The sequence below is a fragment of the Piliocolobus tephrosceles genome, chromosome 5 (assembly GCF_002776525.5).
Source record: "Piliocolobus tephrosceles isolate RC106 chromosome 5, ASM277652v3, whole genome shotgun sequence".
Classification (NCBI taxonomy): domain Eukaryota; kingdom Metazoa; phylum Chordata; class Mammalia; order Primates; family Cercopithecidae; genus Piliocolobus; species Piliocolobus tephrosceles.
Genome location: NC_045438.1, coordinates 132155966 through 132180575, shown reverse-complemented (window position 1 = coordinate 132180575; position 24610 = coordinate 132155966). Strand labels below are relative to the sequence as shown.

The 24610-nt window shown below is 43.2% G+C and overlaps 1 protein-coding gene across 1 annotated transcript; it reads left to right on the top strand.

Annotated features, from left to right (window-relative positions):
* Positions 1 to 9121, top strand: SRSF3 (serine and arginine rich splicing factor 3). Its single transcript, XM_023212661.2, has 6 exons — positions 1 to 261; positions 2504 to 2711; positions 4568 to 4702; positions 6854 to 6892; positions 7407 to 7493; positions 7651 to 9121. The coding sequence occupies exons 2-6, from the start codon at positions 2506 to 2508 to the stop codon at positions 7676 to 7678; spliced, it is 495 nt and encodes a 164-aa protein (XP_023068429.1). The 5' UTR covers positions 1 to 261; positions 2504 to 2505; the 3' UTR covers positions 7679 to 9121.
* Positions 9122 to 24610: the final 15489 nt, after the last annotated feature.

Genomic DNA, 24610 nt, shown 5'->3' with positions numbered 1-24610 from the left:
AGAGCGCGCTCCCAGCAACCGCGGCTCTCGCTGCGTTTGTAGCCACTACGTCACGGCGTCGTCTGCTTCTCATTGGGCGAGTCCGTCCAATCATGTGATTCCAGTATGGCGTATAAATAAAGGCGAGGAGAAGGCGGTGGTCCGCCATTTCGTGGACGCCGGGTGAGCGAGAGCATTGCTGGGTGTTGGGCCGGAGAAAAGCAGGAAGACCCATTGAAGCGTGTGGATTTGAGCCGCCGCATTTCTTAACTCTAGATCTCGGTAAGAGACCAGCGAAAGAGGGAGTGAGGTGGAAGTGGAATTTAACCGTACCAAGGAGGAGCCAGGCCCAATGGCGGCGCCAGATTGAGACAAAGAGGCGCCGCCGCCATTTTGTGACGTTCAGCACGGGGCGGTGGCGGGGGTTCCCGGCCCATCAGAGGGTTTCCTAGTCTTGAGGTGGAGGTGTTTATATTCCTCAGTGGGTGATGAGCCAGGATAGGGGGTTACCCGGGAGTTGGGAACCACAAAGGGGAGCCGATAGCCGAGTTGTATTCCAGGTCGCGGCCTTTTTATTTTTATGGCGCCTTTTTTTTTTGGCCCCTCATTTAATTGGGAAGCTTCTCGGAATGCTTTTGTAAAGTCACTAACCAAGACTGCACCTTTTCGTTCATGTTAAATGGTCCCCATAATCACCTTTACTTTCATGTAGTTTCAGTTTTTGCAGACTGAATCTAATCACTTTTTTCTAAGACCGAACGATCTTTCTTGAACTTAAGATTCATTCTTTCAGCCGCCTCCCATTAAAATGTAGGCTTAAGACAGGTGCCAGCGGTGGTTTTAAAAATTTTCACCAGTGGTTTGATCTTATAACTCCTGGGCACAGGGTGTGGTCACAGCAAGTAGGATGTGTCTGGACTGGATATTTTAATTAGACAAGCCCAGAGTAAGAAGAACGTGGTGTTATGGAAAGCACTTCAGCTGAATTATTGAGTATATGGTTTTTATGTAATTGAAACTGGTCTACAAGTTTATCAGATTCATCGCCGAAGTGACGACTGAGTAATAAAGCTTTATCAAATGTAGGTCCGCCAAGGAAAAACAAATAAGTCCCCAAAGTGCAGTGAATTTTTGAGTAGCAAATACCTCTTTGTAATTTTATATTGAAGTGAAATTATCTTAAAGTGGTATTTAGTATAATCAGTATTGTGTAATCATCACTTACACGTAGTTCCAAAACATTTCCGTCACCCCCCCGCCCCCCGCCCCCAGGAGACTCCTACCCATTGAGCCCTTACTCCCAGTTTCCCTGTCCCACTTCCTCCCGTCACTAGCCACCACTAATCTCTCTTTGAACTTAGCTATTTTAGATATTATTTATGGAATCGTGTATTTTTATGTCTGGCTTCTTTAGCGTAATGTTTTCAAGATTTTCCAGCGTTGGAGCATTTGTCATTATATCATTCTGAACAATACTCATATCTATACCACATTTTGCTTATCCGTTTCTGTTGATGGACATTTGCGTTAACACCTTTTGGCTACTGTGAATAAGTGCTGCTATGAGCTTACATTTAAAAAAAAAAAACTGGAAAGTTGGTCTCGTTGCTTGAGAAATTTTTACTGCATATGACTTTGGTCTATTTAATGACATATGATAGTAGCCTTGTTTCTATGATTCCAAATGACCAAAATAGGCATGCATTTATTTATTTTTATTTTTTTGACGATGGAATCTCGCTCTGTCGCCCAGACTGGAGTGCAGTGGCGCGATCTGGCTCACTGCCACCTCCGCTTCCCGGGTTCAAGCGATTGTTCTGCCTCAGCCTCCCGACTAGCTGGGACTACAGGTGTGCGCCACCATGCCCGGCTAATTTCTGTATTTTTAGTTGAGACGGAGTTTCACCATATTGGCTAGGCTGGTCTTGAACTCCTGACCTCGTGATCCGCCTGCCTCGGCTTCCCAAAAGTGCTGGGATTACAGGCGTGAGCCTGGTCCATGGGCATTTTTTTTTTTTTAAATGAAAAGTTGGCCTTAACTTTTATTAAAGCTGATAAGTTTTGGCTTATGTAGGCACTTTGAATCCCTTTCCTGGTAGTGTAACCTTAAGGACTAGCTTTCTTCATCATTGTTGTATTTGGTTTTGAGTCCCCAACAGAACTCTTTTATACTTTTCTAGAAATGCTTTATTTTGGGGATTAAATCAAATAACAGGTTAAGTCTTTAACTCACTGCCCAGATGATGGTAAATGCTCCTCCAGGGTTCTCACGTTCCAAGGAAGCTGTTTTTTCCTTCACTAATTGCTGGCTTCCTGAGGGTTAGGAGAGTAAAAGTTACGGGGGAACGGGTGCTTAGCAGTAACATTTCTTGTTTGGTTTCTAGCATTTTGGAATTAAGTTTTTTTTCTCTTTACATGCTACCTTAAACTCTTTTGTGCACCCTAATGGAATTCTTTCTAAGGATCTGTGGTTTTAACTGTAGATGTTTAGATAAATGAATATTTTTGGTATTTTTCATTACAGAAATGCATCGTGATTCCTGTCCATTGGACTGTAAGGTTTATGTAGGCAATCTTGGAAACAATGGTAACAAGACTGAATTGGAACGGGCTTTTGGCTACTATGGACCACTCCGAAGTGTGTGGGTTGCTAGAAACCCACCCGGCTTTGCTTTTGTTGAATTTGAAGATCCCCGAGATGCAGCTGATGCGGTCCGAGAGCTAGATGGAAGGTAATTTAAATTGATACAAATGTATTGCTTGTGTTTTTCATATTTAAAATCTACAGGATATGTGGCTCTTAGATCTGGCTTTCCCAATCACTGGCCAATTGTATCTTTAGATAAAATTGGGATTTTTTTTTTTTTTTTTTTTTGGGAGATGAGTCTTGCTCTGTCACCTGGGCTGGAGTGCAGTGGTATGATCTCGGCTCACTGCAGCCTCCGCCTCCTGGGTTCAGGTGATTCTCCTGCCTCAGCCTCCTGAGTAACTGGGACTACAGGCGTGTGCCATTATGTGGGGCCGATTTCTGTGTTTCTAGCAAAGATGGGGTTTCACCATGTTGACCAGGCAGGTCTCGAACTCCTGACCTCAGGTGGTCTGCCTGCCTCAGTCTCTCTCCCAAAGTGCTGGAATTACAGGTGTGAGCCACTGCCCAGCCAGGATCAGATATTTTTAAGAGTAGTTGTGAACTGATACTTGTTTAAAAAATTGTTCACAAAATGGTTCACGGGTTTGTTGTATCTTTACTTTTATGTGTTTGAAATACTTATTCCAGAAAGTGAATCAGTTACTATTTCCCTTTGTGTTAATAGTGTCCTGTTAGCTGGCTAAGTAAGGCCGGAGTATTGACCTCCATGCCCCCTCCCCCCTTTCCTCATCTTTGGAAATATAATGGAAAAAGGGGTCTGAGTGTTCACTGTAAAGCTGCATGAAAGTTTGGTCAATTCAAACAGGTCGTAGTAAAGTTTTCCAGGGCTCACCTCTTCCCAATCACTGTCCAAATATGATAGCTTATCTAAATTTAATGACTGGTTGTATGAAGGGTGAGAAGTAATGGTCTTTTCTACTACTCTGAGCTATAATTTCTTTTTTTTTTTTTTAAATGTATATTATTTAAAAAATAATACAGATGGCGGTCTGTGTTGCCCAGGCTGACTTCAAGCTCCTGGGCTCAAGCCATCCTCCTACCTCAGTCTGTCTGAGTGCTGGTATTACAGGAGTGAGCCACCTCACCTGGCCACAGCTATAATTTGTTCTGTGCTGACTATTGAGGGGAGAGGGTACTGTAAAATGGCCAAAATGGTTGTCTTGTCTTGAGCCCATTTTTTACCTGGAGTTGGTCAGGGGGAGACCAATACAGCCTGACAAATAACTGAAATAAATGCTGGGACCTCAAAGGAAGAAGTCATAATGAAGATACAGAAGAACTTGTTTTTCAAGGATAAATGGATCTTCACACTTAAATTGCAACTGTTAACAAATTAATATTGAGCTCAGTAGTCAGACTGGCTCTAACAGGCGATAAAATAGAAGTTGGCTTCCTTGTGAATTGGTACTTTAGAAGATCCTATTTAATTGTTTAATTTGAAAATAATTGAAATTTTAATTTGAAACTGGGAAACAAACTTATTTTGTTTTTCAAGACATAGTCTTGCTCTGTCCCCCAGGCTGGAGTGCAGTGGCATGATCTTGGCTCACTGCAACCTCTGCTTACTGGGTTTGAGTGATTCTCCTGCCTTAGCCTCCTGAGTGCTGGGATTACAGGCATGTGCCACCACACCTGGCTATTTTTTGTATTTTTAGTAGAGCCAGGGTTTCGCCATGTTGGCCAGGATGGTATCGAACTCCTGACCTAGTGATCCGCCTACCTCGGCCTCACAAAGTGTTGGGATTACAGGCGTGTACCACCGTGCCCGGCCAAAGCTCACTTTATGTTAGTAAAAATAAGGGAGCTAGAAATTCGGTGTTAAATTTCACAGACACTCAGATGTGTTCTTTGCAGAATAGCCAACTGGGAGTACTTTTGGCTTTAATACACATGTCAGAAAGTTAGGCTGTTTTAAGTTTAATATCTTTGCTTCCTCAGAACACTATGTGGCTGCCGTGTAAGAGTGGAACTGTCGAATGGTGAAAAAAGAAGTAGAAATCGTGGCCCACCTCCCTCTTGGGGTCGTCGCCCTCGAGATGATTATCGTAGGAGGAGTCCTCCACCTCGTCGCAGGTACTTGAGAGAAAGCTTGTTTAGAGGTATTGGTGTAATGGAGTAGCTAGTAGGAGCAGGTATTTCTCTTAAAAGTTTGTTGGTGGGTTTTAAACTTTGGAAGAATCGGAGGTTTCTATGAAACATTTGTTGGGTGTAGTTTGGGGTATGTGAGTTGTGCTGAGTGTTGGCTTTTGTCTTTAGGTCACTGTTCATGTTGGTAGTCAGTAACTTCTATCTTGGATCTGTCTTCTAGTTCATCTTTCTAGTTGCATCTTTCCAAATCTTCCCTTATACTTCAATTTAGGCCTTTTTCCATTTCTTGGCTCCATAATGACAAACATTACATTCAACTCTAGCTCTTCACAAATTTGTGTTTTCTACTACTAGCACAATTGTAATATTTATCAAACAGGCAGCTGTTTTAATGTTACAACTGGTAAAGTAGAAATCATTCTGAAACTAACTTAAGTCACTGACCAATAAAGGGGGCTAAAAAAGAAGTAATCCCAGTCATCTGTTCTTCAATCCCAAATAGGAGAAAATTCAGTTTTTTTATAATTGAAAATGGCATCATTCTTGGACCAGGCAGTATTGTCTGGTTGCTAACTCCACATCTCCTCAGACCTCCAAAATAGTTTCTATAGGACTAAATTTACCTCTTACAGGTGAGTGGAGTCCTTCTAGGAGACAGGAGTTCAAAATCTTGCCCCTTTTGTATTTTGAAAAACAACAGCACACTGTTGCCCATCATAATAAAGAGTATTTGTTAGCTAATAGATGGTTGTACTGATGGCTTGTTTTTCATTTTTTTTGTGCTTTTTGGTCCATCTATTAATAAAAATGAACCCCGTTACAGAGTCACCATCATGTCTCTTCTCACCACCCTCTGAATCTGCATTAGCCAGTCAACTAGCCCTTTCAGCGTCATGTGACCAGCGCGCCCCATTCAGCTTGGCTGGTGTCGTTTCACATGACCCAGGCTGGCCAGTCGTCAGGTTGCACCGCCCTTTGGTTCCCGAGCATGCTGTTTTCTCTCAGCCTTCTCTCCAACCTTAACCAAATCGGCAGCAGCCACCTCGACCGCCCACACATTCCTGGCCAATCAGCTCAGCTGTTTATTTACCAAATGTCTTCACAACAACTACAGCAGCAGCCTTCGGCTAACAAAAAAGCAGGAAAAATCCACAACACCCCCTTCGCCAACCAACTAAATCCAACGCAACATCTGGCAAAACCTTTTCAGCAAATTCTTCCTGGCCGTCAGTCCGGCAGCCTCACCTCACCATTTCTAGCTTGTTGAAACCCAAAACTAGTAAGTTTTTCCTGCTTATACAGTTTACTGCTGGTTAAAATAAGGAGTAAGCGGCTTAAAGTAATTCTTTTTTCTGGATCAAAGGCTGGCTGTGCATAATTGAATGGTAACGTACATATATATTGCTTGAAAAACTTTTAAGGGTGATAGGGAACTCGTAATGTAACTAGACCTTCAAGTGAAACTTATTTGCATGTGCGAGATGCCAAACTAAAAAATTTTAATATCTCTAACAGATTAGCTTTCTTTTCTGGCAAAAATTGGTTGAATCCTATCACCTTTAAATGGTTTTACTAACAGTTTCAAAATTTAAAATTTTGGGGTTGAAGTGTGGGCCAAGCTAAGGTAATTTTGGTAAGCCTAAACACACTCTTAAATGTGACGATCACAAATGCAGTTCTAATGTACCACTTAATGGCATCAATATTTACACCTACCGCGTTTTCACAAAATTACACTATCCACCTGGTACCTAAGTCTTGTCATGGACTTACAGGTTTGCATGGGTTCCAAATACTGGTTTATGGTACTGTTTTTGGAACTACTTGTGGGACTATATTTTGGTGTGGTGTTTGGGTAGTGAGGTTAGTTTGACACGAAGTTTTGCATTGGACAGATCTGCTGTGAAGCATTCTTTGTTAAAGTGAATCCATGGTTGGAATACCTGCTTTTCACTTGAGCTTTTTGTTCCTTAATCCTTCTGTGCCTTTTTTTTCTTTTCTTTTTTTTTTTGGACGATGGGTGCCAGTTCTTCGGCACATTCACTGGGCCCAACAGTGAGATTGAAAAGTTGGGAAATGCCTCACGCCATAAATACTAATTGATGATGAGCCTAATTTTCCCGTTTCTGCTTTTAGATCTCCAAGAAGGAGAAGCTTCTCTCGCAGCCGAAGCAGGTAAACGACTAACTTTTTGGCTACATTCTTAGAAATGGCAGTGTTTCTGCTGTTCTTAAACTTTTCCAGATGGCTTGGTTAGTGGGAATAAACCTTGGCTTTAATAGTGAATCAGATTGTAAGGATGAGTCACTTTTCTTTGAGTTTTCAAAGACTTTTTAGAAAGTATTTAGTTTTTTTAAAGGGTCTGTCACCCAGGCTGGAGTGCAGTGGTGTGATTATAGGTTACTGTGTCCTTTTACTCCTGTCCTTGGAGTGATCCTACCTCTTCAGCCTCCTGAGTAGCTCAGACTACAGGCACATACTATCACACCTGGCTAATTTATTTTTTGCGGAGATGGGATCTCACTTTGTTGTCCACACTGTTCTCAAATTCTTGGCTTCAAGTGAGCTTCCTGCCTCTGCCTCCCAAAACATTGGAATTATTGGCGTGAGCCACCATGCCAGATAAAGAGAATATTTATGTATAATTTTACCATACCTCATTGGTCCTAATGTTTTTTCTCTCGTTTAGGTCCCTTTCTAGAGATAGGAGAAGAGAGAGATCTCTGTCTCGGGAGAGAAATCACAAGCCGTCCCGATCCTTCTCTAGGTCTCGTAGGTAAGATCTTAAGATAACTTATATTTAAGAGTTTGCATACATAGTATGCTAAGACCTTTTTTGTAAGCCATAAATTTTGTACTTTAAAAGTCTATTTTGATACGTCACTAAGTGTCACCAAGTTACAAATGTAATGTTTTGTTTTCTGTTTTTTTAGCCGATCTAGGTCAAATGAAAGGAAATAGAAGACAGTTTGCAAGAGAAGTGGTGTACAGGAAATTACTTCATTTGACGGGAGTATGTACAGGAAATTCAAGTTTTGTTTGAGACTTCATAAGCTTGGTGCATTTTTAAGATGTTTTAGCTGTTCAAAATCTGTTTGTCTCTTGAAACAGTGACACAGAGGTGTGATTCTCTATGGTTTGAAATGGATCATATGAGGCATGTAATACCAAGAATTGTTACTTTACAATGTCCCCTTAAGCAAAATTGAATTTGCTTTGAACTTTAGTTATGCATAGACTGATAATAAACCTCTAAACCTGCCCAGCAGAAGTCTGATTTTTTTTTTTTTTTTAATACAGAAACAACTGGCAAAAAAACTAAGATTTACTTTTTTTCCATAGCTGGGATATAGGATGCAGCTATAGTTGAATAAGCAGTCTTTAAAAACTGCTGTGAAACACAAGCCATCAGGTAAAAAGAAACGCTGAACTATTAAGTTAGAGGTTTTTGAAAAATCCAACTTTCATCCTGGGCAGAGGTTGCCTAGTTGGTACAGAATCTGTTATTCAAGAAAGTTTACCTTTGCTTTAGGTCATAAGTTCCTTATTTGATTGCTGTATATGGATACATGGCTGTTCGTGACATTCTTTATGTGCAAATTTGAGATTTCAAAAAATGTCCTGCCAGTTTAAGGGGACATTGTAGAGCCGAACTTTGAGTTACTGTGCGAGATTTTTTTTTCATGCTGTCATTTGTAATATGTTTTGTGAGAATCCTTGGGATTAAAGTTTTGGTTACAAATTGTTGTTTAACTTGAAAGCCTGTTTTTCCTTGCAAACTCAAATCTGTGAGCTTGGTACCAAGTCCAGGTATAACATTCCTATTGGAAGCCATACTTATATTTTCTTGTAAAGTGCTTTTGAATTAATAAAATATTAGCATAATGGTGTAATAGTCAGTTGAACCCACTGTTAACCATTGTTCTTATCCCATGGGAAGCAGTTGGTTACATGATTCTTATTTTATAAGAAACACAGCTGAGAGGCACTATGGATTAGTCTTCTGAAGTGAAGGGGGGAATATAGATGTCACCTAAGTGATAGTTAACACTTTTTTTTTTTAAAAGGAGTAGAAGCCAGTTCAGGGTCCATGTTACTTAGTGACCAACATTTTAAAGTATAGCAGCAACCTGGTACTTAAACACAAAGTAAATTGCCCATTAACAATGGTTTTTATCTTTAGCATGAAAACTTTCCACAGTTCTAAAAATTGCTTCCATTTTTTAATTTGAGGTGTTGCATGGGAATTCTAAGCTGATCCATCATGATGTAAAGTTCACAATATGGTTCAAATGTAACAGTGCAGAATTGAATATGGAGGCATGCATAACCTTCCTCTTAGAAAATGGGAGGAGTTGTAATTTCAAATTTTTGTGCAATTAGATTAAATCATAATGCAACAGTCTTCTGGCTTAGTTTCCTTACATATGCTCTTTCAAGATAGTTTTGGATTATGCTGTATTGACTGTCTTAAATATGAAAGATAAGTCATTGCATTAAGAGTTCAAGCTATATGAATATATTAAGATACATGGCCTAAACAAATTATTAAATTATTTCCATCTTTTACACAAATCTCACGGGTTGAATTGGTGTCAGGAAGATTCAGCCTTGAAGTTAAGCATGTTAACTTTAAGAGCTGAGATCTAGCCACTTCACTCCAGCCTGAGGAAAGCATGTTCAAGAAAGACACTTTTCAGACTGCCTTTTGATATACTGCGAACTCTGGCATTGGGCATTTTGTCTTTCAGTATTCCCACATAGCCTAAAAACTGTTCCTGTTAGGAACAAGATAGCTAAGAAGTTACGGAAGCCACGCAATATGTCAATTACATTGCTCTTATAAATGGACAACTTACATGGGCATTTTTTGGGACTCTATGCCCAAAATATGCAGGCTCTTAAATTGGAAGGGTTTCTGTAAAAAGGACAGTTAGTTATGGGTATAATATGGCTAAGAGGAATAATACAGAACCTGAAATAAAAGTGACTACCAGGGAGTTACCCTGACTTAAGTGACTTACAGTCCCAGTTTGCAGTTTACTTTAACTAGAAGCCCTAGCACAACCTCAAGACTTAAAAACTTTGGAACATGGAAATTGTTAAAGCTTTGAATTGCACATTTAGATTGTGGCTCTTTGGAAGTTTTAAAGTTCCTGTAATTTCAAAAATAACAGGTCACACTAACCAGTCTTGTCCATATTCTGGGTTGAGTGTAAAACTGAAATCACAAAACTGAACTCAGACCTGTGGTTTAAGGATTAAGGTGTTCACTAGAAATCACTATTATTAATACTTGATGGCAATGTAAAGAAACATTAAGGATTATAGTTGGTTATGTTTTCAAAGATACTGACTGGACGTGGTGGCTCATGCTTGTAATTCCTAGCACTTTGGGAGGCTAGGGCGGGCACGAGGATCTCTTGAAGCTAGGAGTTTGAGGCCAGTCTGCCCAGCATGGCAAGATTTACATTTCAATTTTTTTTCTTTTTTAAAGGAATATTTAGCTTGATCTGGTTCACAGTTTATTGTGGGTTGCTTCTGACCTCCCACGTCTTTCGCAGAAAGTTGAAAATGAGGAAGTTGTAGTTGACCAAGCACAGGTACCCTGTATCTACCATATGAGTATCTTAGAGATCCTTAGAAACATGCGATCTGTCAATGTCCACGACACCCCCACCCTATTAGACTGCAGTTAGTCGCTCTCACTCAAACACATATGTGAGTGGGAAATCCAGGTTATTACTATAGATTTTAGTACAGTGCTGCTTAATTAGGAATTTTGTTGGATTGAAGAGGTATTTCAGAATAGATACAGCCAGACTCCTGGCTCATTGACTTAGTTTTTCAGGGTGACCTAACCCTGTGTAATTTTGAGGAGTTCTACATGATAAATACTCGTGGTGATGTGAGAACCACTAGTTTAGTATATTGTCCAAGTATGTTTTTTTTCAGAGTTCTGAATGAGATTTAGTTGTCATACCTAGTTGGTGGTAATCTCTTATAGTTGTATATTTTTGTATTGCCAGATTGTTGCCTTCTGGTTTTCCATCTTTTCGAGAAAGATTTCTAATTAAAGTTACTGAAGAAAAACTGGGTTGGAAGTATATTTTTCACGAAATAATCCAGTAGTGTTGAATTTGATTTTATATGTCCACACTAATTTTTTTCATCCTGTTTTATTAAGGATTCATTGGGTACCTGAAGAGAATGCAGCTGTAGACCCCTTAAGGTTCTGAGACCAAGATCGTTGAAATTTGTTTTGACTGAACACGATGATGGCTCATGCCTGTAATCACCATACTCTAGGAGGTTGAGGCAGGCGGATCACTTGTGGTCAGGAGTTAGAGACCAGCCTGGTCAACGTGGTGAAATCCCGTTTCTACTTAAAAAAATTAGCCAGGCGTGGTGGCAGGCGCCTATAATCCCAGCCACTTGGGAGGCTGAGGCAGGAGAAGCGCTGTTCCTGGTGGTTGGAGGTTGCCGTGAGCTGAGATCTAGCCACTTCACTCCAGCCTGAGTGAAAGTGAAACTCCGTCCAAAAAAAAAAAAAAATTGTTTTGGTTAGCCTAGTATAATTACTTAGTTTTGTCCATGCAACTTTCCCCTTGTTGGACTGTAGTACTTCATAATACAGTATTTAGATTCTCATTTAGTATCGTGTTTTCTATGGATTTGATGAAGGTACCAAAAATGATTCCTAAACTAACACATGAAATATATGTGCAAAACATTGCCTTTTTTTTTTTTGCCTGTAAGTTTATTCAATGCAAAAGAATCCTCTCCAGTGTTACTGAGGTGGCCAACCACGTGGTCCACGACCAAATCTGCCCTAAACTGAGAGTTTGGTTGCTGACCCAGCCCCAGCCTCGGCTTTCTTGTCGGCACCAGGTGGCACAGCACTCCTTCTGTAGGTATCTCTGTCAGCTTCTCCTCTTGTGAGTCTTGCAGGTTGCTCACCCTCCAGACCTTTAGGCCGAGGCCTGCCAGTCTCTGGACAGCTATGGCAGGCACAGTCTCCGGGGGCAGATGAAGGTAATCACGGAGATACCCTCATTGGTAAGGTACCAGTAGAAATGTCTCCAGGCAAACTGTTCCTTCACGTAGCCTCGGGACTTGAGAGACTGCATGGCCTTATGACATGAAGGTTGGGCACATTCTTGTCTGCCAGCTCCGGGTGCTTAGGCATGTGGACATCCTTCTTGGCCACCATGACTCCCTCCTTAAAAAGGAGTTCGTAAATGGCAATCCGGTTCTTAGGCATCAACATGTGGCAGGTCTCCGCCACGCATGGGCTTCATCCTCCCACTCTTCCTCCGACAGTCTTCGCCAACCAGCGGCCCCCTACCCCATAAAATAAGCCTCCAACCCCTGTCGCTACTCAGAAATGGGTGTGGCGGGAGTGGGAGAAAGGCCCCCTGCCCGCATCCTGGGGAGGAGCAGCGGCTAAGGCAGCAGGATGGCCCGGATGGGAGCCAATCGAACTGGAACTCCACCAACATTGCTTTTTTAATCTTTAGTTCTTCCTCATTTCTGATGTAAGGCATTGTATGGTTTTATTACAAAAGGTGTAGAATATGGCCATGTAGTTCCTCACTGTCAGTTATTACATGTGTCTTGAGCAAATGGAAATATCAAAACATTGATACTTCTCCCTAATCATTTGGAAGGTCCCGAGATGGAGACTATTTACAGGGCAAAATTAAACCTTCCGGAAAAGTCTGTATGTAGGTTGGAGTCCGCTTTTGAAAGCCTTGATAATTTGTGGTTGGGCACCTTTGTTTCAGTATATGCCTCATTCAGATTTCATCTGGGGCAAGTTAGCATTCTTGTTTGTGTTTTGTTTTGTTTTTTGAGACCAGTGTTGCCATGGCTTACTGCAGCCTTGGCCTCTTGGGCTCCAGCATTCCTCCCACCTCAGTCTCCCAAGCAGCTAGGACTGTAGTCACACACCACCATGCCCAGCTAATTAAAAAAAATGTTTTTTTAAGAGATGTGGTTATGTTTCCCAGGCTGGTCTGGAACTCCTCAAGCTATCCTGCCTCAGCCTCCCAAAGTGCTGGAATTACAGGCCTGAGTCACTTTGCCCTGGCCAAGTTAGCATTGTTTACTGTTTTTTTATTTGCTCACAAAGCCCCAAAATGTCAAGCTAAGGGGAACGTTGTTGAAGTTGTTGCCTAATGCTGCCTGGAGCAGGGCAGCGGTGGGAGGGGGTGGGGTGGAGATGTGCAATTTATATTGGTCATTTGGAGAAGGAAATCTTCGAGTATTTAAAAAAAAAAAAAAAAAAAGTATAAGTCTTGAGACATAGACATTTATTTTTTACTTAATTTTTTTTTTTGAGATGGAGTCTATTGCCCAGGCTGGAGTGCAGTGGCTTGATCTCGGCTCACTGCCACCTTTGCCTTGTGGGTTCAAGTGATTCTCCTGCCTCAGCCTCCCGAGTAGCTGGGACTACAGGCGCTTGCCACCACGCCCAGCTAATTTTTGTATTTTTAGTAGAGCCAGGGTTTCACCGTGTTGGCCAGGCTGGTCTTGAACTCCTGATCTCAAGTGATCTGCCTGCCTCAACCTCCCAAAGTGCTGGGATTACAGGCGTAAGCCACCGCGCCCGGCCTAGAAGTTTCATTTTTGAAAGAATAACTCCTTTGGGAAACAATTCTAAATCTTAAGCTCAGGCAGCTGGTAACTTTTAAAAACCTCATCCAACTGGCTGGCTGCCACCAGAATCTCATAATTACATTTATTTTTAGATAACACTACCCATGTTATGTTTTCAATGAAAGTATTCTATAAATACAAATTGGAATGTTGATTTGTCATTTAATTTTTTCATATTTTTCTCACATGTCAAAAGACCATGACACAAGCCACTTAGTGAGGAATGGGATATGGTGATAAATCATAACACCAGCTCAATATCTAGAAATAAAAACATACAATATTTGTGTTTGACTGGAGTGCAAATTTAGGCTGTTGACCTTTAGCAATTCATTTTCACCCCAGTTTTTTTGTTGTTGGTTGGTTGGTTGGTTGGTTGGTTTTGAGACGCAGTCTCTCTGTCACCCAGCCTGGAGTGCAGTGGTGTGATGTCAGCCCACTGCAACCTCTGCTTCACAGGTTCAAGTGATTATCCTGCCTCAGCCTCCCGAGTAGCTGGGATTACGGGTATGAACCGCCATGCCTGGCTAGTTTTGTGTTTTTAGTAGAGAATAGTGTTTCACCCTATTGGCCAGGCTGATCTGGAACTCCTGACCTCAAGTTATCTGTCTGCCTTGGCCTCCCAAAGAGCTGTGATTATAGGTATGAGCCACCATGCCTCGTCTCACCCCAGTTTTTAAATTTTTGTATTTTTGAAGCGCATTCTTGCTCTGTCACCCAGGTTGGATGGAGTGCAGTGGCACCATCATATCTCACTGCAACCTTGACCTCTTGGGCTCAGGTGATCCTCCAGCCTCAGCCTCCTGAGCAGTTGGGTGGCAGATGCTTGCCATCACACCCAGCTAGTTTTTTTTGAGATGGAGTCTCGCTCTGCCGCCAGGCTGGAGTGCAGTGACATGATCCGGACTTACTGCAATCTCCGCCTCCTGGGTTCAAGCAATTCCCCTGCCTCAGCCTCCTGAGTAGCTGGGACTACGGGTGCGTACTACCATGCCTAGCTAATTTTTTTGTATTTTAGTAGAGACGGGGTTTTACCACTTTGGCCAGGATGGTCTCGGTGTCTTGACCTCATGATCTGCCCGCCTTGGCCTCTCAGTGCTGGGATTACAGGCGTGAGCCACTGTGCCAGCCCCAGGCAGTTTTTTGTAAGATGGTATTTCACTGTTGCCCAGGCTGCGTTCAAGGACTCCTCCAGCCTTGGCTTCCCAAAGTGTTGGGATTATAGGCATGAGCCACTGCAAGTGGCCATCCCAATTCCAGAGCTCACATTCAAATGATAAGGAAAGACTAACGAGTCTGAGGTGAAGAGGAAGAAATAAATGCCTTAATCATGAAATACGGATTTAGAGGCAGAAACAATTGAGAATGTAAACTGCACTAGGATTGAGGTAAAATGGTTTATTTAAGCCATGAGTTTGAAGTGGGTCCAAATCTGATTGGTTTTTTTACTTTCCTTCAGCCATGTACTTGAACAAGCATGTTTAAGATAACTTGTCCAGCTTTAATACTAACAGGAAAACCAAGAAGTTGGGAGTATTAGAGTGCATCGATGAAATAGCTGGCTCACTCATTCTAGCTGCTTGGAGTTTAATGAGCACAGGTTTATTGAGCTGGCAGTCTTGGTTAGATTTCGGTTGGCAATATACAGCAATCCATTTGACATGAAATTGGCCTCAAAGTGAGGTTTGAAGAGGTCACGTGCTTTGCAAGTTGGAGTATGAACACGCCGACAAGGAGAGGGCTAAGAACAGAATCATTGAAAGTATTTACCTTAGGCCAGGCGCTGTGGCTCACACCTGTAATCTGAGCACTTTGGGAAGCCAAGGCGAGTGGATCACCAGAGGTCTGGAGTTTGAGACCAGCCTGACCAACATGGAGAAACCCCATCTCTACTTAAAAAAAAAAAAAAAAATTAGCCGGGCGTGTTGGCATATGCCTGTAATCTCAGCTACTGTGGGGAGGCTGAGCCAGGAGAATCGCTTGAACCTGGGAGGCGGAGGTTGCAGTGAGCTGAGATCGCGCCATTGCATTCCAGCCTGGGCAACAACTCCGTCTCAAAAAAAAAAGTATCTGCCTTTAAGGTTGCTGGACATTTCAGTGAAGACAGCTGGAGTGGTCAGGAAAGGAACTATGTTGCACCACTTCTTCCAAATGAGAGCCATTTTCTTTATTTTTTGATGATAAAGGATTTTTTTTTTTTTTGGTAGAGCCATTTTCATATGTGCTGTTGAACCACTTGAGAGGTATCTGGTGTTTTTTTAAGTAGAGACAGGGTTTTGCCATGTTGGCCAGGTTAGTCCTCGGGCTCTTGGCCTCAAGCAATTCACCCGCCTTCCAAGGTGCTGGGATTACAGGCGTGAGCCACCGCACCCAGCCGGAGGTTATCTGTTAAAAGGGCAGAAAATGTTCCATATGCCTTACGTGTCCTACTAAATATAAATAATGATTGTGTTTAGAACCCCGGGCAGCCTTGACTCCAAAACCCTTGTTTTCTGTTCCATTACATTTTAACTTTCTCATCCCAATCATAAAATGCCATTTTGTTGCCACTTGTTGATTGTCAGGATTTAGAGCATGTCTTCTCAATTATAAAGCATGCTTATAGTAAAAAAATTGTACAAACACTGGAAAATAATTACCTCCTCCAGTCTTTTATAAAGGTAACTTAAGACTTTTGTGGCTGGGTGTGGTGGCTCAAGCCTGTAATCCCAGCACTTTGGGAGGCCGAGACGGGTGGATCAGGAGGTCAGGAGATCGAGACCATCCTGGCTAACATGGTGAAACCCCGTCTCTACTAAAAAATACAAAAAACTAGCCGGGCGAGGTGGCGGGCGCCTGTAGTCCCAACTACTTGGGAGGCTGAGGCAGGAGAATGGTGCAAACCCGGGAGGCGGAGCTTGCAGTGAACTGAGATCCGGCCACTGCACTCCAGCCCGGGCAACAGAGTGAGACTCCGTCCCAAAAAAAAAAAAAAAAAGACTTTTGTGTATTTTTCTCATGTCAACTCATCTGTAATTGTGTATTCTAAAAGTTACGCATTTATGATGAGCAAGTATTTATACAGATAGAAATGCTAATCATTGCATCCTTCAGCTTCCTTTTTATACATCTGAAGCATGTAAATCTATATATAGTGTATATATAGTGTATAGACCTATAGTATATGCTATTATATGGGCAGGTACCATAATCGTTTAAGCAGTCAGTTAAGACGTTTCCTTCTTTCTTTTTATTTTGCGATGGAGTCTTGCTCTGTTGCCAGACTGAAGTGCAGTGGTGGCGATCCCGGCTCACTGCAGTCTCCATCTCCTGGGTTCAAGCGATTCTCCTGCCTCAGCCTCCCTAGTAGCTGGGACTACAGGTGCGTGCCACCACACCCAGCTAATCTTTTGTATTTTTTTAAGTAGAGATGGAGTTTCACCATGTTGGCCAGTATGATCTTGATCTTGTGATCCGCCTACCTCAGCCTCCCAACATGCTGGGATTACAGGCATGAGCCACCGCACCTGGCCGTTTTTTTTTTTTTTTTGAGACGGAGTTTCACTCTTGTGCCCCAGGCTGGATGGAGTGCAATGGCAGGATCTTGGCTCCCTGCAACCTCCACCTCCTGGGTTCAAGCGATTCTCCTGCCTCAGCCTCCCGAGTAGCTGGAATTACAGGCACCCAGCTAACTGTGTGTGTGTGTGTGTGTGTGTGTGTGTGTGTGTGTGTTTTGAGACGGAGTCTCGCTCTGTCGCCCTGGCTGGAGTGAAGTCGTGTGATCTTAGCTCACTGCTACCTCTGCCTCCCGGGTTCAGGCAGTTCTTCTGCCTCAGCCTCCCTAGTAGCTGGGACTACAGGCGAATGCCACCACTCCCGGCTAATTTTTTTTTAATATTTTTATTGGAGATGGGGTTTCACCATATTGGCCAGGCTGGTCTTGAACTCCTGACCTCTCAATCTGCCCACCTCAGCCTTCCAAAGTACTGGGATTACTGGCATGAGCCACTGCACTCGGCCAACTTTTGTGTTTTTGAGATGGAGTTTTGCTCTTGTTGCCCAGGCTGGAGTGCAATGGCGCGATCTTGGCTTACCGCAACCTCCGCCTCCCAGCTTCAAGCAATTCTCCTGCCTCGGCCTCCCAAGTAGCTGGGATTACAGACATGCACTACCATGCCCGGCTAATTTTGTATTTTTAGTAGAGACGGAGTTTCTCCATCTTGGTCAGGCTGGTCTTGAACTCCTGACGACCTCAGGTGATCTGCCCACCTCAGCCTCCCAAAGTGCTGGGATTACAGGCGTGATTACTGCGCCTGACCCATTGTTTGTATTTTTAGTAGAGATGGGGTTTCACTATGTTAGCCAGGCTGGTCTCGAACTCCCGAGTTTATGATCCACCCGCCTTGGCCTCCCAAAGTGCTGGGATTACAGGTGTGAGCCACTGTGCCTAGCAAGACGTTTATTGACAGGCCTGCCTGGCTGTGTCCTGAGGGATGCCAAAGGGCTGCACGATTTAATACAACAATGTTGCTGTGTCAGGGAAGATGAAGCTGTGCTCGTGGATCGGTTGGCATTGTTTCAGTCTGTCCATGTTACTAATCTCGTGGGCATGATTGAAAGCTATAACTAGCTGCTGTTGCTACAGTAGTCTCCTGGGTTTCCACTCTAGTTTTAACTGTTAGACATGCTAGGGCAACACATTGGTGAGTATTGAGTTTTGGATGAGAACTGGTAAACATCAAACAGGGAAGACTTTTAAGTTAGCTTTCAGTCTTACAGAGAGAAGTATACAAACCTTTTCTCTCTCTCTCTTTTTTTTTTCCCAGAGATTCATGAGCTCTTTTGTTTCAAAATGATAGCCCAAGTTAGGAGACTGTTGTGTCTTATTTCTGAGTTGTTGGTGAAAAACTAGTGGTCAAAGTTAAGTAGACAAATTTAAGTGATCACTTATTTGGTAATTAAAGCTCTTTTTCTTCCCAGCATTTTGGGAGCCTGAGGCAGGTAGACTGCCTGAGCTCAGGAGACCAACCTGGGCAACATGGCAAAACCCCGTCTCTACAAAAAATACAAAAATTAGCTGGGCATGGTGGCATGTGCTTATAGTGCCAGCTACTCAGGAGGCTAAGGTGGGAGGATCGCTTTGAGCCCAGGAGGTAGAGGTTGCAGTGAGCGCAGATTGTGCCACTGCACTCCAGCCTGGGTGACAGAGTGAGGCCCCGTCTCAAAAACAACAAAAAACAAAAACAAGCTCTCTACAGCAGCTGGCAAACTGTTGACCTGGAAGAAAGCTCCATTCCTTTCCTCAAATAATTTTGATTAATTCTCAACAGAAGTGGATGGAAGGAAAGGTTTTTACTTACTCTGTGTGTCATCCAAGACTGGTACCTGAACCAATGCCAGCTCTTGGGTATGACAGCAGTTGGCAGGGAAAAAATGATTCAAAAGAGTGTTAGTAGTAAGGTTGATGTGAGCAACTCCGTTTATTGAGGAAGAGATTTAAGTTCAGAGGGGCTTGGCAAGTTGTCTAACTTCACAGCCCAGTGGTAATTGAGCTGAAACTGGAAACTTGGTTGCAGGACCAGGTGTATAAACTGGAAAGGGCTTCAGAATCGATAGTCCAAATTCTATGTTTAGAGATGAGAAAGTGGATTTGTTCAAGGTCACACAGGGACACAGTGGCAGAGAAGGGCTCTGGTGCCTCAGCAACAAATCCAGGGCTTGTTATAGGGAGCAGTGTAATGTTAAGGCTGTCAGGCTTGGAAACAGCAGCCCAGATTTGAATCCTTGCTTCCTTACGGCTCTGTGACTTTGGGCCAGTTGTGTGATCTCTGGGATTTCATTTTTCTCATCTGTAAAATGGTTATAATAGGAAACAACTATCCCCTATTGTTAATATCAAGAATATAGTGTAATGCAAGTAAAGCAGTCAACACAGGGCATAGCACACTGCTCAGTAAATAATAGGTGTTCTGTGCAGGCTTGTGTTGGCATGCAGTAAGCACTCAGCTAATGGCTTAAGAATGGCTGCTTTGGGTGCTGGGCAGGCAGAAATGACCCTAATTTGCCTGCTGGGAGTGTGCTTCCACTGACTTGCTCCTCCTTAACCACTTTTGAATCTGTCCAGTTTTGAAGAGTTTCTGTCCAGTTTCGAAGAATCTGTCCAGTTTCAAAGAGGAAGGGGGACTACTGAGTCGAGTGGTCCAAGGTTAAGAGGGACATTTGTGGATAGACAAGTTTGGGCATATGTTAAGAAAGGGGATTCTGAAGGGATAGGCAGGTAGGAAAGATGGCGTGGGTTAAAACTGCTAGATAGCTGTTTTAAAACAGTGTTTCCAGTTAGGCTGCCTTGAGTTCAAATTTTTGTTTTTTGGCTGTGTGCTGAGGGCAAATCACTTCCTTAGTTTCCTTGTTTGAAAAGTTGGGGGATAACAACATACTTCACAGGGTATTCATGGTGTCTTCTCTCCACTTTGCTGCACATTGGAATAACTTGGAGCACAGTGGCTCATGCTCGTAATCCCAGCACTTTGGGAGGCCCAGGCAGGCAGATCATTTGAGGTCAGGAGTTCGAGACCAACCTTACCAACACGGCAAAACCCCATCTCTACTAAAAAAAAAAAAAAAAAAAATTAGCTGGGCGTGGTGGAGCACGCCTGTAATCCCAGCTACTGGGGAGGCTGAGGCAGGAGAATTGCTTGAACCTGGGAGGCGGAAGTTGCAGTGAGCCGAGATCGTGCCACTGCAATCCTGCCTGGGCAGTCAAGATTAAAGTCTGTTTCTGATCCCACATAAGTGCAGTTGGTCACTTTGACGCAGTCTGTCATAAGGAAGAAGAACACCCTTTAATCTGAGGAATGTGATTCCTTTTAAATTATTAGGACCAGAGAGGCATTTAACAGCAGTCCTGTCTTCACTCCCTCCTTGAGCTAAATAATCACCTCTTGAAGTCACTTGCCATGTGGGTTCTAGACTGTGACGCCAAGTAGCCATAAAATGCCATCGTCCTAAAATTCAACAGTGGATAGCCAATCACTAACCAATGTTATTTCTGTAAACCAATGAGCATTCATGACGAACAACTTTTGTAATCACCTGTCTTCTGATTCATCCTTTTTTCTGTAAAAACTTGAGCCTGCCCTTTGATGGAATATTCTCCAAGTCAACCTGGAAGTGTGTCTCAGGCTGCAGTCTTCAACCTTGGCCCAAATAAGCTACCTTGACCGGCTGTTTGCCTTTTTACCCTAATTCTCCCCAGGCATCCCTAGATAGGAAACAAGCCACATCTCTGCCCTCAGCCTGGGACCCTGCTGCCTGATACCTGCCCATCCCTGTTTTTGCTCCATAAAGTTGCTGGGAAAGGTACCTAGTTCTGTTTCTCTAGAGGCTGTGGTGCCAGACTAGAAACTACCAGTTTCCCGGGCGTGTGCCTTGGTGTCACCGAACAGCCAGATGAGACTTGTCACCAGAAAATGCTTTCCTTTGCTCCTTTGTTAAACACACTCATATTGCCGGTACTGGGGATATATCCCTGAGCAAGGTGTAGGAGAGAAAAAGTAGACAACCAGATAGGAAGAAAACTGAAGTAGAATTAATAGATGCCAAGCACATGAATGATGCTTTTTTTCCATCAACCTTGTGACATTGGAATTACCTCCCATTACTCAAGAAGCTCAGAGAGGAAAAGTGGTCTTGACTTATCAGACGTGGGCCCCTTTTTTGTAAAAAAAAAAAAAAAAAAATCTGGTAATGACCTTGGCTCTTCTGAAGTGAAATCTATTTTCTATATGGATTATAGAAATGCAAAGCCTTAACAATAATATAAAAATACACAAAAAGCAGTTTATAAAATAAACGTTCCGTATGTAAATATCAGATATGAGTGTGCCAGAAGATGTAAGTCAGGCTGGGGCATGATGGCTCAGGCCTGTAATCCCAGCACTTTGGGAGGCCAAGGCGGGTGGATCATCTGAGGTCAGTAGTTTGAGATCAGCCTGGCCAACATGGCAAAACCCCGTCTCTACTAAAAATACAAAAACTAGCTGGGCATGGTGGCGGGCACCTGTAATCCCAGCTACTCAGGAGGTTGAGGCAAGTGAATTGCTTGAACCCAGGAGGGGAGGGAAGTTGCAGTGAGCTGAGACTGTGCCACTGCACTCCAGCCTGGGCGACAGAGCGAGACTCCATCTCAAAAAAAAAAAAAAAAGATGTAAGTCAGACGCTTGAACCCACTTGAAGCCATTTTGTGCTTCCGTGTGCCTACGGGAAAATTAAGAGTGTACAGGAAAATTAAGAGTGGAGGCACATGTAGAAAACCACAGTGGAGACTCGAGTCAGAAAGTAATGATAGAAAAGTTATTTGACTGTAATAAGAGGAGAAAAAAGCCAAAGAGAAGTGGGGATAACATAGCAGGACAAACAGACTGCTGAACTAGAGAAAATGAGGAAGTGTGATATTTTTCACACATAAACTGGGCCTTAAAGTTATGTCAAATAACTCCCGTTTTAACATGGGTGGTGTAATGATGTATGTATCTTGGAGTTAATGAGGATTAATACAGGAATTCCTTTTTTTGCACTTCAAAGATAACTGTGTTTTTCACAAATTGAAGGTTTGTGGCAACCCTGCATCAAGCAAGTCTTTGGCATTATTTTTCCAACAGCACATGCTCACTTTGTATCTCTGTGTCACATTTTGTTAATTCCTGGAATATTTCAGACTTTTTTTTTTTGAGACAGAGCCTCAGCCTGTTGCCCAGGCCAGAGTGTAGTGATGCAATCTCTGCTCACTGCAACCTCAACTTCCCAGGTTCAATTGATCCTCTCACCTCAGCCTTCTGAGTAGCTAGGATATGGGTACAGACCAGCACACCCAGCTGATTTTTCGTATTTATTTTAGAGACAGGGTTTCACCATGTTGCCCAAGCTGGTCTCAAGTTCCTTGACTCAAGCAGTCTGCCTGCCCTCGCCTCCCAAAGTGTTGGGATTATATGTGTGAGCCATTATGCCTGGCCTCAAACTTTTTCATGATTATTACTATACTTGTTATGATGATAAGTGATCTTTGATGTTACTATTGTGATTTGTGGGTGGTGGGGGGTGCCGTGAATCACACCAATATAAGATGGTCAACTGAATAGATAAATTTGTGTGTTATTACAAAAATTAGCCGGGTGTGGTGGCGGGTGCCTGTAGTCCCAGCTACTCTGGAGGCTGAGGCAGGAGAATTGCTTGAACCCTGGAGGCGGAGGCTGCAGTGAGCTTAGATCATGCCACTGCACTCCAGCCTCGGTGACAGAGTGAGACTCCACCTCAAAAATAAAATAATAAAGATAAATGTGTGTTCTGCCTGCCTCACCAACCAGGCTTTACTTGTCTACTCTGTCGTCGGGCCTCCCTATTCCCTGAGAAACAATATTGAAATTAGGCTAATTAATAACCCTACAATGGCCTCTTAAGTGTTCAGATGAAAGGAAGAGTGACACATCTCTCACACTGAGTCAAAAGTTGAAAAGGAGTAAGCTTAGTGAGGAAAGCATGTCAAAAGCCTAGATACACCAAAAGCTAGGCCTCTTCTGCCAAATAGCCAGCTGAGTTGTGAATGCAGAGGAAAATTTCTTGAAGAAAGTGAAAAGTGCTACTCCAGTGAGTACATGAATAAGTGAAACAGCCTTATTGAAAACTTTGGAGCTAGCAGAGGTTGGTTCATGAGGTTTAAGGAAAGAAGCCATTTCCGTAACATAAAAAAGTGCAAGGTGAGTTGGGTGCAGTGGCTCACGCCTGTAATCCCAGCACTTTGGAAGGCTGAGGTGGGTAGATCACCTGAGGTCAGGAGTTTGAGAGCAGCCTGGCCAACATGGCAAAACGCCGTCTCTACTAAAAATACAAAAATTAGCCGGACGTGGTGGTGCACACCTGTAATCCCAGCTACTCGGGAGGCCAGGCAGGAGAATTGCTTGAACCCAGGAGGCAGAGGTTGCAGTGAACCAAGATCATGCCATTGCACTCCAGTCTGGGTGGCAGAGCAGGACTCTGTCTCAAAAAAAAAAAGCAAACCAACAACAAAAAAACAAAAAGTGCAAGGTGAAGCAGCAAGTGCTGATGTAGAAGCTGCAAGTTATCCAGAAGATCTACCTAAGATAATGAATGAAGGTGACTACACTAAACATCTTCATTGTAGAAAAAAGCCTTCCATTGGAACAAGATGCCATCTGGAACTTTTCATAGCTAGAGAGGAGAAGCCAATGCCTGGTTTCAAAGCTTCAAAGGACAGTCTTAACTCTTGGTTTTTGTTTTGTTTTTGGGACAGGGTCTTGCTCTGTGGCTCAGGCTGGAGTGCAGTGGCACAAACACGGCTCAACCTGGGCTCCAGCGATTCTCCTGCCTCAGCTTCCCGAGTAGCTGGGACCACAGGTACATGCCACCATGCCGTGATTTGTAAAAGTTGTTTGTAGAGCTAGGGCCTCACCATGTTGCCCAGGATACCAGCCTGGTGAGACCCCATCTCTCCAAACTCCTGAACTCCTGGGCTCCCTGGCCTCCCAATGTGCTGGAATTGCAGACATGGAGCTTCCACGCCCCACCCAGGCTAACTCTCGTTGAGGACTAAGGCAGCTGGTGGAAGCCGATGCTCATTTATCGTCCTGAAATTCTCAAGACCCTCAATTGTGCTAAATTTACTCTGCCTATGCCCTATAAATGGAACGAAGCCTGGATGACAGCCCATCTGTTTATAGCATGGTTTACTGATTTTTTTTTTTTTCCCAGACGGAGCCTTGCTCTGTCGTCCAGGCTGGAATGCAGTGGCACAACCTTGGCTCACTGCAACCTCTGCCTCCCAGGTTCAAGTGATTCTCCTGCCTCAGCCTCCCAAGTAGCTGGGATTACAGACGCTTGCCACCACGCCTGACTAATTTTTTGTATTTTCAGTAGAGATGAGGTTTCACCATGTTGGCAAGGCTGGTCTTGAACTCCTAACCTCAAGTGATCTGCCTGCCTCAGCCTTCCAAAGTGCTAGGATTACAGGCATCATCCACTGTGCCCAGCCAGGTTTACTGAATATTTTAAGCCTACTGTTGAGAACTGCTCAAAAAAGATTTATTTCAAAGTATTACTGCTCATTGACAATACACCTGGTTACCCAAGAGCTCTGCTGGAGATGTACAAGGAGATTAGTGGTTTCATACCTGCAAACACAACATCCACTCTGCAGCCTATGGATCAAGGAGTCATTTCAGCTTTCATGTCTTATTAAGA

Coding starts and splice junctions, on each gene's coding strand:
- SRSF3 (XM_023212661.2), top strand. CDS start 2,506: ATGCATCGTGATTCCTGTCCATTGGACTGTAAGGTTTATGTAGGCAAT. Junction 2,712..4,567: donor GTCCGAGAGCTAGATGGAAG/GTAATTTAAATT, acceptor TTGCTTCCTCAG/AACACTATGTGGCTGCCGTG. Junction 4,703..6,853: donor AGTCCTCCACCTCGTCGCAG/GTACTTGAGAGA, acceptor TTCTGCTTTTAG/ATCTCCAAGAAGGAGAAGCT.